The sequence below is a fragment of the Anolis sagrei genome, chromosome 3 (genome assembly GCF_037176765.1).
Source record: "Anolis sagrei isolate rAnoSag1 chromosome 3, rAnoSag1.mat, whole genome shotgun sequence".
NCBI classification, from domain to species: domain Eukaryota; kingdom Metazoa; phylum Chordata; class Lepidosauria; order Squamata; family Dactyloidae; genus Anolis; species Anolis sagrei.
The window spans coordinates 263,099,287-263,111,375 of record NC_090023.1 but is presented as its reverse complement, the minus strand read 5'-3'; the positions used below and the strand labels follow the sequence as shown (position 1 = coordinate 263,111,375).

Here is a 12,089-nt window from a genome sequence, read left to right as displayed (position 1 = left end):
GAAAATCGAGCATGGGACTCCCAGATGTCTCCCATCTAAGAACCAGACTGCTTTATCCACGGCTGGGTGCCTAGAACAGATAGCTTAGTCTAGTTTCTCCAAGCTAATATCCTCTAGAATTGTTGAACTATAACTCCTGTCATGCCCACCAGTGGCTGTGGATAATATTAATTGTTGTCCAGCAGCTCTAGAGCCCTAAGACTGTGAAAGGATGTCTTAGGCTACCCCCATCTTGTACGTGACATGCATTAAACACAGAAAATAGTATCGCTGTAATCATCTTGGTGTTTTTGTTTGGCAAGTGGGCTTATTAACAAAAGAACCTCCTCATAAATGTACAGCAGAGTAACCTATTAGCAGCAGTGTGACCCAGCACCAGTAGCCAAAAGTGGTAAAAAGAACAAAAACACACAGACCAATGTTATCTCTTCTTAAGGAGACTTTTCTTTATAGCAAAATAATATGGTTGTACTATTTACAAGAACAAGATTTCCATAACACAAATAAAATTCTTTATACTTCCTGGGCTGGGCTTTTTTCTCATGCAAATAAAAAGCTTCACTCTCACAGAGCCTCTTCTCACACTAAACTTACACAGGAGCTTTACACATGACCTGGGGCTTTTCTCACCAAAGTTTCTCATACACCAGGCCTGCTAAGACCAAGGCCTTTCTCTCACTGAGGCATTCTCACACTGAGGGCTCTCTCAGACTGACGCCTCTCTCCCACTGAGTTGAACTAACACTGAGGCCTTCTCACACTGAGGCCCTTCTCCCCCAAAGACCTTTCACAGACTGAGGGCAACTAAGCTACAGGCACACCTACTTATGTTGAACTGCAGCTTTTGCTGCATCCATTTGAACCTTTCATCTTGATTCAAATTTCTGTAATTAAAAATATCTAGTTAATTTTTAATATTTCTGACAGTTTTGTAGACATGTTGGTGCCCTTGCACACACAGTTGTACAGTGTAGACCTTTGTGTAAGACCTGTATTTATTTCACAGTTGTGTAAGTGGCATTCTATAAGTGTGTCTGTTAAACAAGTTGCTATTCATCAGTGCTTTCACCATGCCATTTTATTCACTGGGCCAAAAAGCCATTACACATACATTGTTAATCAACAGGACAGTGAGAAAGCAGTCTGCAGATGCAATTTGTTGCACAATATCAGTATTGAGAAAACAAGCAATGTACTGCACCTGCTACTTAGCTACATGAGTGTAGAAGGATGTAGGATATTTGTCTATATGTGTTAATTATTACTATTGCTACCACTAAATATTTTTCTACAGAGCTGAACCTTTTCTAGGAACAGTAAATGATACAAAAGGGTATTTCCTGACTAGGGAAATGTACCTGTGCCTTTATGTTCCTTCCCTCTGCGTTCAGCTCACTTGTCCTTCTTCCTGCAGGTTCCCAGATGGCTTTGAGAAGTTCTCGCCTCCCATCTTGCAGCTGGATGAAGTGGACTTTTACTATGAGCCTGATCACTTCATTTTCCGTGGCCTCTCAGTCTCTGCTGACCTTGACTCCCGCATCTGTGTGGTAAGAAGGGAGAGTTTATTTTTTTATTTGACATTTTCAGGGGGGAAAGAATAAAAATAAACAGAATGATAAAGGTTTTCTGTGAATTATTATTCTACAGAAGTTGTTTTGCTTTCTTTTTTCGTATCAGGAGTGACTTGAGAAACTTGAGAGAGAATTGGCCATCTGAAAGAGGTTATTTAAAAAGTGCAAATATTAACAAGCGCTTGGGAGTTAAAATAGAATAGAAAATTCTCACCAAGCTTCTAGTATTGTGATCCTCCTGCATATAGGAAGGCTTTGCCTTTGTGTCTGTAGCTGAACGAGATCCTCAACTGTTCCCAGATACATACACCACAGATTGAGGGGAGCGGGGCACAGGAATGTCTATATTTACTTGTATCGCACATTCTTCTAAGCACAGAAGCCAAGATAGCTTACACCATGAATTAAAACAAGAGCTAAAAACCAGCCACCTGTTGTATTAAAAACAATTAAATCTGCTATAAGATAAGATCAGTTCTCAAGGGAATAAAACATCCAGCACTGAAATACCTTTCCATCACTGCCACATGGGCCAAGGACTTTGCAATGAAAAGGGCTCTGCCTTTAAGTGGAAGGTGAATTGAGAACCTGACTTAGCCTGCAATGGAACTACAAAATCTGTTATCTCAGAACAGCCATAAAAGGGCCCTCTGCCAGGTCCTCGTCAGATATCTGATGAAATGCATGTGGTGCAACATTTTCTTCTACTTAACCTGAGCTTGCATTATGCAGAACAGAAAAACGTACATTGCAAAAAGTATATAATCTAACCTCACACTATATATTGTTTTCTCTCCAAACTTGCAAACACAGCAACAGGGCTCTGAAGTCTATTAATATACTGTTTCATATGTTCTTTTTTCTTTTCTCTAGGTAGGGGAAAATGGAGCTGGGAAGTCTACTATGCTGAAGATCCTGATGGGAGAACTGGCACCCGTACAGGGAATTAGGCATGCCCACAGGTAGCTTCACCAGGAATAAGAAGGGATGGTAGAGATGTGGGGCAAAGGAATGGAGAGAGAAAACTTCTAGGAGTTGCTAAGTTCTAGAAACAACTTAGATTTTGAAAGCCATCTGGTGTATATTCTCAGTGTTGCCTCTTGTCTGCTGCAGAATTTATTATGTATTTATTTGCAGTATTTATATACTGCCTTTCTCACCCCTGGGGGGACTCAAAGCGGAATCCTCCCATAAGATTCTAGTGATGTATAGATTAAAAGCTTGATAGGAACAATTCTAGAGATGTTAAAGATTTTTTTTTCTAAATTACATAATCGAGTTCTTTGTTATTGTGGTTACGGATCTACATTGTAGAATTAATGCAGTTTGACTCCACTTGACTGCCATAGCTCAATGCTATGGAATCATAGGAGAATCTAGTTTTAACAAGGTATTTTGCCTTCATTGACAGAATGCTGGTGCTACACCAAACAACAACTCCTAGGCTGCCATGATGGAAGTTGAAGTGGGGCTAAATTCCTTAATGTAGATGCACTCTAGTTTTAACTACCGTATATACTCAAGTATAAGCAGAGTTTTTCAGCCATTTTTTAGTCTGAAAAAGCCCCCCTCTGCTTATACTCAAGTCAAAATTATTTATTTTACTCTGTTGTTGTTGTTATTATTACATTTATTATTTTACTCTATTATTATTCCTATTACATTTGCATTATTTACTCTATTATTATTACATTTTTCTCTATTATTATTATATTTATTATTTTACTCCGTTGTTACTACATTTATTATTTTCTATTTATTATTATATTTATTATTTTACTCAATTATTTTTATTACATTTGTTATTTTACGGTATTGTTATTACATTTCCATTATTTTACTCTATTATTATTATTATTATTATTATTATGTTTAATATTTTACTCTATTTACATATTATTGCATGCATTTATTCTATGATTTATTACATTTATTATTTCATTTTTTATTAGTGTTATTATTACATTTCCATTATTTTACTCTATTATTATTACATTTATTATTTTACTCTCTTTATTATTATTATTGGAAGGCTACGTAAGCACTTTTACATTGAAGAAAGTTAGAATAATGTTTTAATCAGAATTGGAGTCATATCCATATTTACAGTTTTATGTAAATATTCAAAAACATTGAACTGATGCCTCAATTAAGCTAATTGTATTGGTATCTATTTTTATTTTGAAATTTACCAGTAGCTGCTGCATTTCCCACCTTCGGCTTATACTTGAGTCAATACCTTTTCCCAGTTTTTTGTGTTAAATTTAGTGCCTCGGCTTATATTCGGGTCGGCTTATACTATAGTATATACGGTAGATTGGTTGGGACAAGAGAGAGGGATTTTTCAGTGGTGATCTCATCTATATTGAACTCACATCTGAGTCCATTTTTTCCATTTTAGAAGGGTGGGATTTCCCTAAGAATAGTCTACCTTTCCCACCTCTCCCAATTAGAGAAGGATGTTCTTCTTCCCATTTGGCATTTTCAGCTGGGGGAGGTTGTAATTTGAAAATATATCAGCCACCCAGTGTGCCCCCCCCCTCTTGTTTGACAGGAATCTGAAGATTGGCTATTTTAGTCAGCACCATGTGGATCAGCTCGATTTGGACATCAGTGCCACAGAATTATTAGCAAAGAAATTCCCAGGTGAGCTTTGGCATTCTTGTGGAGCTAGTGTGGACTGCAGGATGAAAATTGACCTAAGTTCAATAGACATGAAAAGGAAAAAGTATATCTTACTGCACTTCAATTACCTTGTCTCTATGGAACCCTATAATATATTGAGATGGCTCATTCTGTGTACGTGAACCCCAGTCCTTTTATGAGCAGAGGCCTTGAAAGTATTCAAGAAGAAATGAAAGTGCATCCTGCATAGCAGCAAATTTGCTTTTCCTGCTTTTCTGGAGCTGAAGTCAGGCACACAACAATCTGAGGCTGCAAAATCCAATCTCTGACTTACTTCCCACCCACATTCTAATAGCCAAGCTCTTTCCTCGCTCTTACTTTAGTTCGTGCATGACAGTATCTCTAAATGGTTCCTTCATGCTTTTTTTGAATCCTGCTCTATCTCTTTTAATCTCATATTGAGGTCAATTTGCCACTAGGACAAGATTTATTGTGCTTGTTAGTGATCAGGATGCAAATGCGTGTGATAGGTTCAAACGACAGGAAAGGAGATTTCACCTGAACATTAGAAGAACTTTCTGACCTTGTACCAGTTCCCACATAGATCATGGGAGTCTGTGTATTTTAGTTTGGTGTTCCAAATGTTCTCCCATTCTGATATACGTATATTATGGCCGATGTTTTGTGCCTCACCATGCATTCTTTTATTTATTCTTTTTCCGTTGACCAAGCGAGTAATATTTTGTAAATTCTAGAAATTAGTTTGTTTTTAGAGATCAAGAGTTTTTAGAGAACTGGTACAAGATGATGTACCGCTGGTATATAACTCAAAGCAAATTATCCAAGTGTTATAAGAAAATGCCATTCCCAGGTGGGTTCCTTTTTCCACCTCTGGTGGTCATGTAAAAAGGCAATTAAATTTTGGAAAATGACAGAAAAGATCATTGGCCAACCCATAGAACTGAAACCAGAATAGTTCTTACTAGGAATTGATGATTTCACCATGGATAAAAATAAGGAAAAATTATTCAGCTACTTGACTACGGCTGCGAGAATCATATATGCTAAAAAGTGGAAAGAGAAAGACACACCAAATATCGAAGACTGGATAATAAAAGTTACAGAAATTATGAATATGGACTGTCTTACACACAAACTTAGAAACAAACAAGGGAAAATAAAAGAAGAGACTGATTGGACCATAGTCACGAACTTCATAGATGAAAGAATCCGATAGGAAAGAGTAAAGATACGGGGACAGAAAACAACAAAAATGATACAGAAAAATATCATCAACCAACGGGAGAGAATATGAAGACTACAAATGCCCTCTATCCACCAATCTTGCACCTCTTTTTTTTTCTTTTTCTCTCCCTCCTCTTCACTCCTTTTCAACTCACCACCAAGCCACATCCCTTTCCCCTCTCCCTTACAGTCCCCCCTGTTCTCCCCCCCCCCTCAGTTTGTTTTCTTCTTCTTCTCCTCTTTTTCCTTTTAAGTGCATTATTATCAAAACTCTTTTATTTAATACACACACACACACACACACATACATACAGGAAGAACTTCCTGACCATAAGAGCTATTCAGCAGTGGAACTCTCTGCCTCGGAGTACAGTATAAGCTCCTTCCTTGCAGGCTTTTAAACAGGCTGGATGACCATCTGTCAGGGGTGCTTTTATTGTGTTTTTCCAGCACGGTGGGGGTTAGACTAGATGGCCCATGTGGTCTTTTCCAAGTCTATGATTTTATGGTCTTTGATAGAAAATTGGCAGCCAATCTTTCTTTGTGGCCCCCAAACTCCCAAAATTGACCCCCTGCACTTGGCAGAATACGATTTCAATGCTTTAAGCAAAGTGAGCGCCATACATTTCATGAGCTTGTCATCTTCTTTCCAGGGAAGACAGAGGAAGAGTACCGCCATCAACTGGGCTGCTATGGAGTCTCTGGAGAGCTAGCCGTCCGTCCTGTTGCCAGCCTGTCTGGAGGCCAAAAGAGCAGAGTAGCTTTTGCCCAGATGACCATGCCATGGTAATTCTCATGTTTCCTTCAGTGCTGTGATTTGGCAGTAGTTAATGAAGAAGGAAATGCATTCCTCTGCTTTTCAACTCACTGCTCCGTCTTTGAGGCTGTTGTGTTCATTTGCAGTCACACTTCTGCATTAAGTAGTCTGGTGGCCAGTAAAAGCCCTGCATTAAAACTTCTGGGCAGCCTCGTCCATTCCTGCGCATGTTCATGCTGGAAGCCTGTCATTAGATGAAAGGATGTGTATTTTAAGTTTACTTTGGGACTTTTCCTAGTCACTGCCAGTATAATTGAATCTTCTTTTCCTTCCAGCCCCAACTTCTACATCCTGGATGAACCAACGAACCACCTTGACATGGAAACCATTGAGTCCCTGGCAAAGGCACTCAACGCTTTCCGGGTAAGTCTTTCCCACTATGAGCAGTGGTGATGTTCAGTGAAAACTTTTTGATTATGATTGTGCTCCACTTTTTGGTCAAAAGTGGTTCTTGAAGGAACTTGCAGCAATTCAAATTCTGTTGCTGCATGTCAACTTCTGGTTTTGAAGAGGAAATATGTTGAACAATACAAGAAAACCTTCAATCTGTTTTAAAGGTGCATTCCGCTCCTAAAGGTTTCAGAGAGAGAGATCATACTTTGTGCTAGTAACATGGCATTTGGGGGAGAATGGAGGGGGTAAGGGTCACCCTTTGGAGGCCTATCTTTATCCATAAGAACTAGATGTTTGTGTCTTTCGGTTGGAGTTTCCTTCACCTGAGCCAAAATAGACTTGGTTCACAGATCTTAATGGTGGCAAAAGGGAATTTGAGAGTTACAATTGGAAACAAAGTATTTTTCCCTAAAACACAAAGCTATAATAGCATTCTTAGGAACTGCACAAACAACCCAGTACCTCTCTTTAAGTTTACTGTTTAATAAACATAAGAAAAGTCAAAAGAAACAATGCTGCTCCCCATTCTTCAACCAGTCATAGCACTCACCAGATTAAGAGATTGTAAATTAATTTTAATGACGACCCGGACTGGTCCTGGAATATGACCTGGCTTATGTGATTTTAATTGTTGTTTTAATGTTACATTTTAATTGGATGATTTTAATGTTTTTGTTTATTCATTTATGTATGTATACATTCGGCATTGAATTCTTGCCTTTTTAAGGCTTCCTTGAGTCCCCTTTGGGGTTGAGAAAGGTGGGATGCAAGTATGGTAAATAAATAAATAAGTTGGCATTGCTGTGAAGTAGCGTTTAGATGCCAGAATGAAAATGTCTTGAGTAATCATCAAGTTTCCAGACCTCAATTAGTAGAGATAGGATTACACTGAGGGATTCCTTCCCTCACATGTTTCCCAAAAGAGCTTTGTCTTTACTCAACCACCCAGCCACTGTCTCCTCCCCCTTTGATGATGTAGCAATGGAATTCTGTGAGGGAACTTCTTTTTTAAAGATATTGTTACTGACCATGCAGTCTCCACCATTTTCCACTCTCTTCTTCACTTTATTTCTTAATTAGTCGCTCTCCACCAAGGTGCTCCGAGCGACTTACAGTCTAAAATAGCATTTATACAATATAAAAACATTCAACATAAAAACATTCAACAGTGACTATTTGGCAAATTAGATCTGAATACTTAAATGCACAACCAAACAGCCAAGTCTTGAGTGCCTTTACAAACGGTCGCAACTCCAACATTGCTCTAATGTATGGAGGCAATGAATTCCACAGAATTGGAGCATAGGTCAAAAAAGCTCTACGCCAGTGGTTCTCAACCTGGGGTCCCCAGATGTTTCTGGCCTACACCTCCCAGAAATCCCAGCCAGTTTACCAACGGTTAGGATTTCTGGGAGTTGAAGGCCAAAAACATCTGGGGACCACAGGTTGAGAACCACTGCTCTACACCTTGTAGCTTCCAGGTGTACCTCCCTAGGGCCCGGTATGTAAAGGAGATTTTCCTGGGTGGATCGGGGTGACCACGGATGGAGAAAAGGAATGAGGCAGTCCGTAAGATATAAAGGTCCTTGGCCATTTTGATTTCTAAATGTCAGGATCAGTATCTTGTAAGATATCCGATGTTCTATTGGTAGCCAATGCAGTTGTTGCAGAATCGGTGTGACATGGGATCTTATAGATGATCCCGCTAGCAGCCTGGCCGCTGCATTTTGAACCATCCGAATCTTCTGGGTTGTTGACTTCGGAAGGCCGGCATATAAAGCGTTGCAATAGTCCAACCTCGTGGTGACTGTTGTGTGGATTACTGTTGCCAATGCTTCTACCGAAAGGTCGGATGCCAATTTCCTTGCCTGGCGAAGATGAAAAAAGGCCTGCTTACTTATGGCAGTTATCTTGGCCTCCATCGTCAGTGATGAGTCTAACACAATCCCAAGGCTTTCCTTTCTACCTACGAGAGTGCACATTTTGCCTCTCTTTAGGCAAAATGTAGCTGCATGGACTTTTTACTCTTTTACCTCTATAGAAGATGAGACTTAGTAAGCTAGTGAGCTCTAGGACCTTTTCTATGAAGAATGTATTTTACTTCAATAAATATTTTTGAACTTAAAGTTCTGTCTCTGCAATCGGGATCCTTCTAAGTTATAGAAGGCTATGCCAACTCATCACATGTACGTTCCTGCTGGTTATGAAGTTTACTTCTGGTACTGTGCTATATTTATGGTGGAATCATCTGAACTGAGGATTATTTTTGAGCCTAACATCTCAGATTCCCCATGCAAAGGCAAGTCTCCAGTAAGAAAGAGGGCTACTGCTTATGGCAGCAAGAGACCAAAAGAACCAGAGCTCTGGAGTAGCACCAAGGCATTAAAAAGGTGGCAGAAGGGATACAGAGATGCCCCATGTGATTCTAAGATTCCCTCCCTTGGTCTAAGACATTTGTAATACGAGTTAAGGAACGAGGGGTCCCTTATCGCATGTGTGACAGGGGGGAACCTTCCTTTTCAATCCCACCGCTGCCACCACTGTAAAGGGGATTAAGAGTTCAGGGTCTCTTATTGCTCCTGTGTGACAGGAATATGCGAGGGTGTTACAAGTGATGAGAGAGAAAGGTGTGTGTATATGGTAGGTTTGCTGCCACCACCCCAAATCACTGTTTAAGGAATTGTCTAGTAGTTGTAGCTGAGGTAAAAAGTCCTTATACACTGGTTCCTCTTTTTTTGGCTCCCTTTCTCTTGTGACTGGACTGCAGAGATGTAGAGGCTTACTGTATCTGGCTTTATATGACTAAACAAGGCTGAGGCAGATTAAAAGTAAACTAGAGAACAGGTTTATTGAAATGTTTGAAACAGACAACTCATTACTGAGTGGTACATATGCGTAGTTGGTTTCTGAGGCACAGACTTATAAAACAAATGGTCGCTTAAGAAAGAGTAACCTCTGAGGATGCTTGCCATAGATGCAGGCGAAACGTCAGGAGAAATGCCTCTAGAACATGGCCATATAGCCCGAAAAAACCCACAAGAACTAAGAGTAACTTTTCTTTGACGTGGGTTACTTTCCTCACACTATTCTATAACAAGTAACAGTGTGTTTCTCAGACCAGCCGCCCTGGCTGTCTGCGAGAGTAACTAGGTTCCTTCTAGACACTGTAGGGAAATAAACCCACTTGTATTCTCTCCTAATACAAGTCAACAAACATTCCTTTGACCGCCCTGGCCAAACTACACTGTAGCACTTGCCCTTTATTATTCCCTGACAGTCTAATTTCTCTCTCACTCACTCAGAAACTCTCTTCTCCCTGCCTGAAAATCCTAATCCTATCTTTTTCAGATCAAATCCCTCTTCTCCTTCTTAGATCAAAACCATCTCTAAGATCAAATCATTCTTCTCCCACTCTGACAGAAAGTACAGCCTTTTTACACACTCCATCAACTCCTCCCCTAGGGGTTTGAGCCAATCAGGAGTTAGCCGAGTCCTCCCCTTGCCGCTCTGCCTTACCAAAATGTCAGCTATCCTGAGCACCCTCCCAACATGGAGGCCTGCTCACTGACTCCCAGGCTGCGGCCTACGAAGCAAAGGTATGATTTCACTACAACATTCTTCCTCCATCTTGTTCCAGGGCGGTTTGATCCTCGTTTCTCATGATGAACGTTTCATCCGGTTGGTGTGCCAAGGGCTGTGGGTCTGTGGAGAAGGTACAGTGAAACGCATTGAAGGTGGCTTTGATGAGTACAGAGACATCCTTCAAGAACAGTTCCGGAAAGAGGGATTTCTATAAAGCAGATGCCCGGCGGTGTGCATGAGCTGGTTTGGGGCGGAAGCTGCTGCCCGGCAGCTCTCATCCTTCCTGATGATGCAGCAGGGATTCCACCTCCATCATCGTATGAACATCAGCTGTCCAGTCTCCTGTTGGGTCAAAGCTTCCATCCCCCTGAAACCAACTCCTACCTGCTGGGGAATGCCGAGGGGAAGAGGAAGGAGAACCTTGCTGCTGTGGGATGTGTGCCAAGTCTCTGCTGGGCAGGGACCAAAAGACAGCCAAGAGAAAGGTGGGCGTGTTCAGTGCTGCTTTAGTGAAGGAGGGCAGAAGGGGAGGGGTATATGCTGTCAGGCAGTCCTTCCTCTCCTTCCGCCTGTCTGTAAGGTTGAACCCCTGCTGCACTTGTGCTCAGTGAGCATCGGAAGGTTTGGGGGTGTAAGCGCTGCTAAATGTTGCACATTTGAATAGCTTTTCCAGGAAGTGGGCTGGGACTCACCTTTGTAACGGTTGGTCCGGATGAGGGGTTTTCCTTCTCTCCTTCCACCCTGTGAAGAGTCTCAGCTCCTTCGTTTAACTGTCAGACACACAAGCCAGAGCCTCTTACGAAGCACTTCTGGTTTTCATAGCTTGGCCTTAACATTTCTCTTTCTTTTTCTACTCAGAAGGTGATGCCTTTGCGTGCTAAAAGGGATCCCTCTTTCCCTTCACACTTAGAAGGGAGGGGTAGCTTGGATCCTTATGGTGGAAGTGGAAGAAATGCAAGATTATTTCCACTCTGCCAGAAGGTGGCAATCTTGATCTTTCTGCGGTTGGGCTTCTGCCTTAAGGGTGCCACATACCCACACCAGTCTCTGGCCTTCCAAAGGAGGCCTGAACTCCATGCAGGACTGAGGTCTCTCCCAGCTAACACACCATGTCTTGGTAATTGAAATGGTTTTATCTTGAAGGTAAACTCTGTGTTCATCAGCATTGAGGTTGCTCTGTAAATAAAACGGGCTTTCTCTGGCTTTGGACTTCATCTTCTTTTTTCATTGTGTGTACCTTTACTTCAGCAGATGACCAAGAAATGGAATAATAATAATAATAATAATACTTTATTTATACCCCGTCACCATCTCCCCAAGGGACTCGAAGTGGCTTACATCAGGCCAAGCCCAACAACACATCAATAAAAACAAAATGCAGTAAACAAAACAATAAATATAAATCACATATAAACAATAACCAATTAACAATAACATACAAGAATTTAAAAACCTATGGCGGGGCCAAATGTAATAGTTTAAAATTTAGCAATAAACGCTGGCATGAACAAGGTAGGATATATCTGGTATAGGGTTTTAAAAGAAATGAGGGAGCACAGTCCATCCTAAACCATAGTAAAGTGCATTGTGAGGACATATTGCTGGGAATAGAGTTGTGTTCACAAAGTGCACTACAAAAAATAGCCATAGCAAATCTTTTTGTTATGGGCAGGATTGTTCTTCTTAGGACCTACCCTTAGCAATATGGGCTGGGCTTTAGCACAGCTGGTTAATCACCAGCAGCAATAGATCTTACCAATCGAAAGGTTGCAAGTTTGAAGCCCGAGTTGGAGTGAGCACCTGACCTTCAGGCCAGCTTACTGTCCACCTAAGCAGTTTGAAAACAGCTGTGATCT

At 40.9% G+C, this 12,089-nt stretch overlaps 1 protein-coding gene across 1 annotated transcript in view; it reads left to right on the top strand.

Moving 5' to 3' along the window:
- The window catches only part of ABCF3 (ATP binding cassette subfamily F member 3), a 38,090-nt gene extending 26,654 nt beyond the window's left edge, over positions 1–11,436 (top strand). The window contains exons 16-21 of the mRNA XM_060767383.2: positions 1,415–1,547; positions 2,445–2,533; positions 4,126–4,217; positions 6,095–6,227; positions 6,534–6,621; positions 10,289–11,436. Of these exons, the coding sequence (XP_060623366.1) occupies positions 1,415–1,547; positions 2,445–2,533; positions 4,126–4,217; positions 6,095–6,227; positions 6,534–6,621; positions 10,289–10,447 (694 nt within the window). The 3' untranslated portion in view covers positions 10,448–11,436. The remainder of the gene's footprint in view (positions 1–1,414; positions 1,548–2,444; positions 2,534–4,125; positions 4,218–6,094; positions 6,228–6,533; positions 6,622–10,288) is intronic.
- The last annotated feature ends 653 nt before the right edge of the window (positions 11,437–12,089 follow it).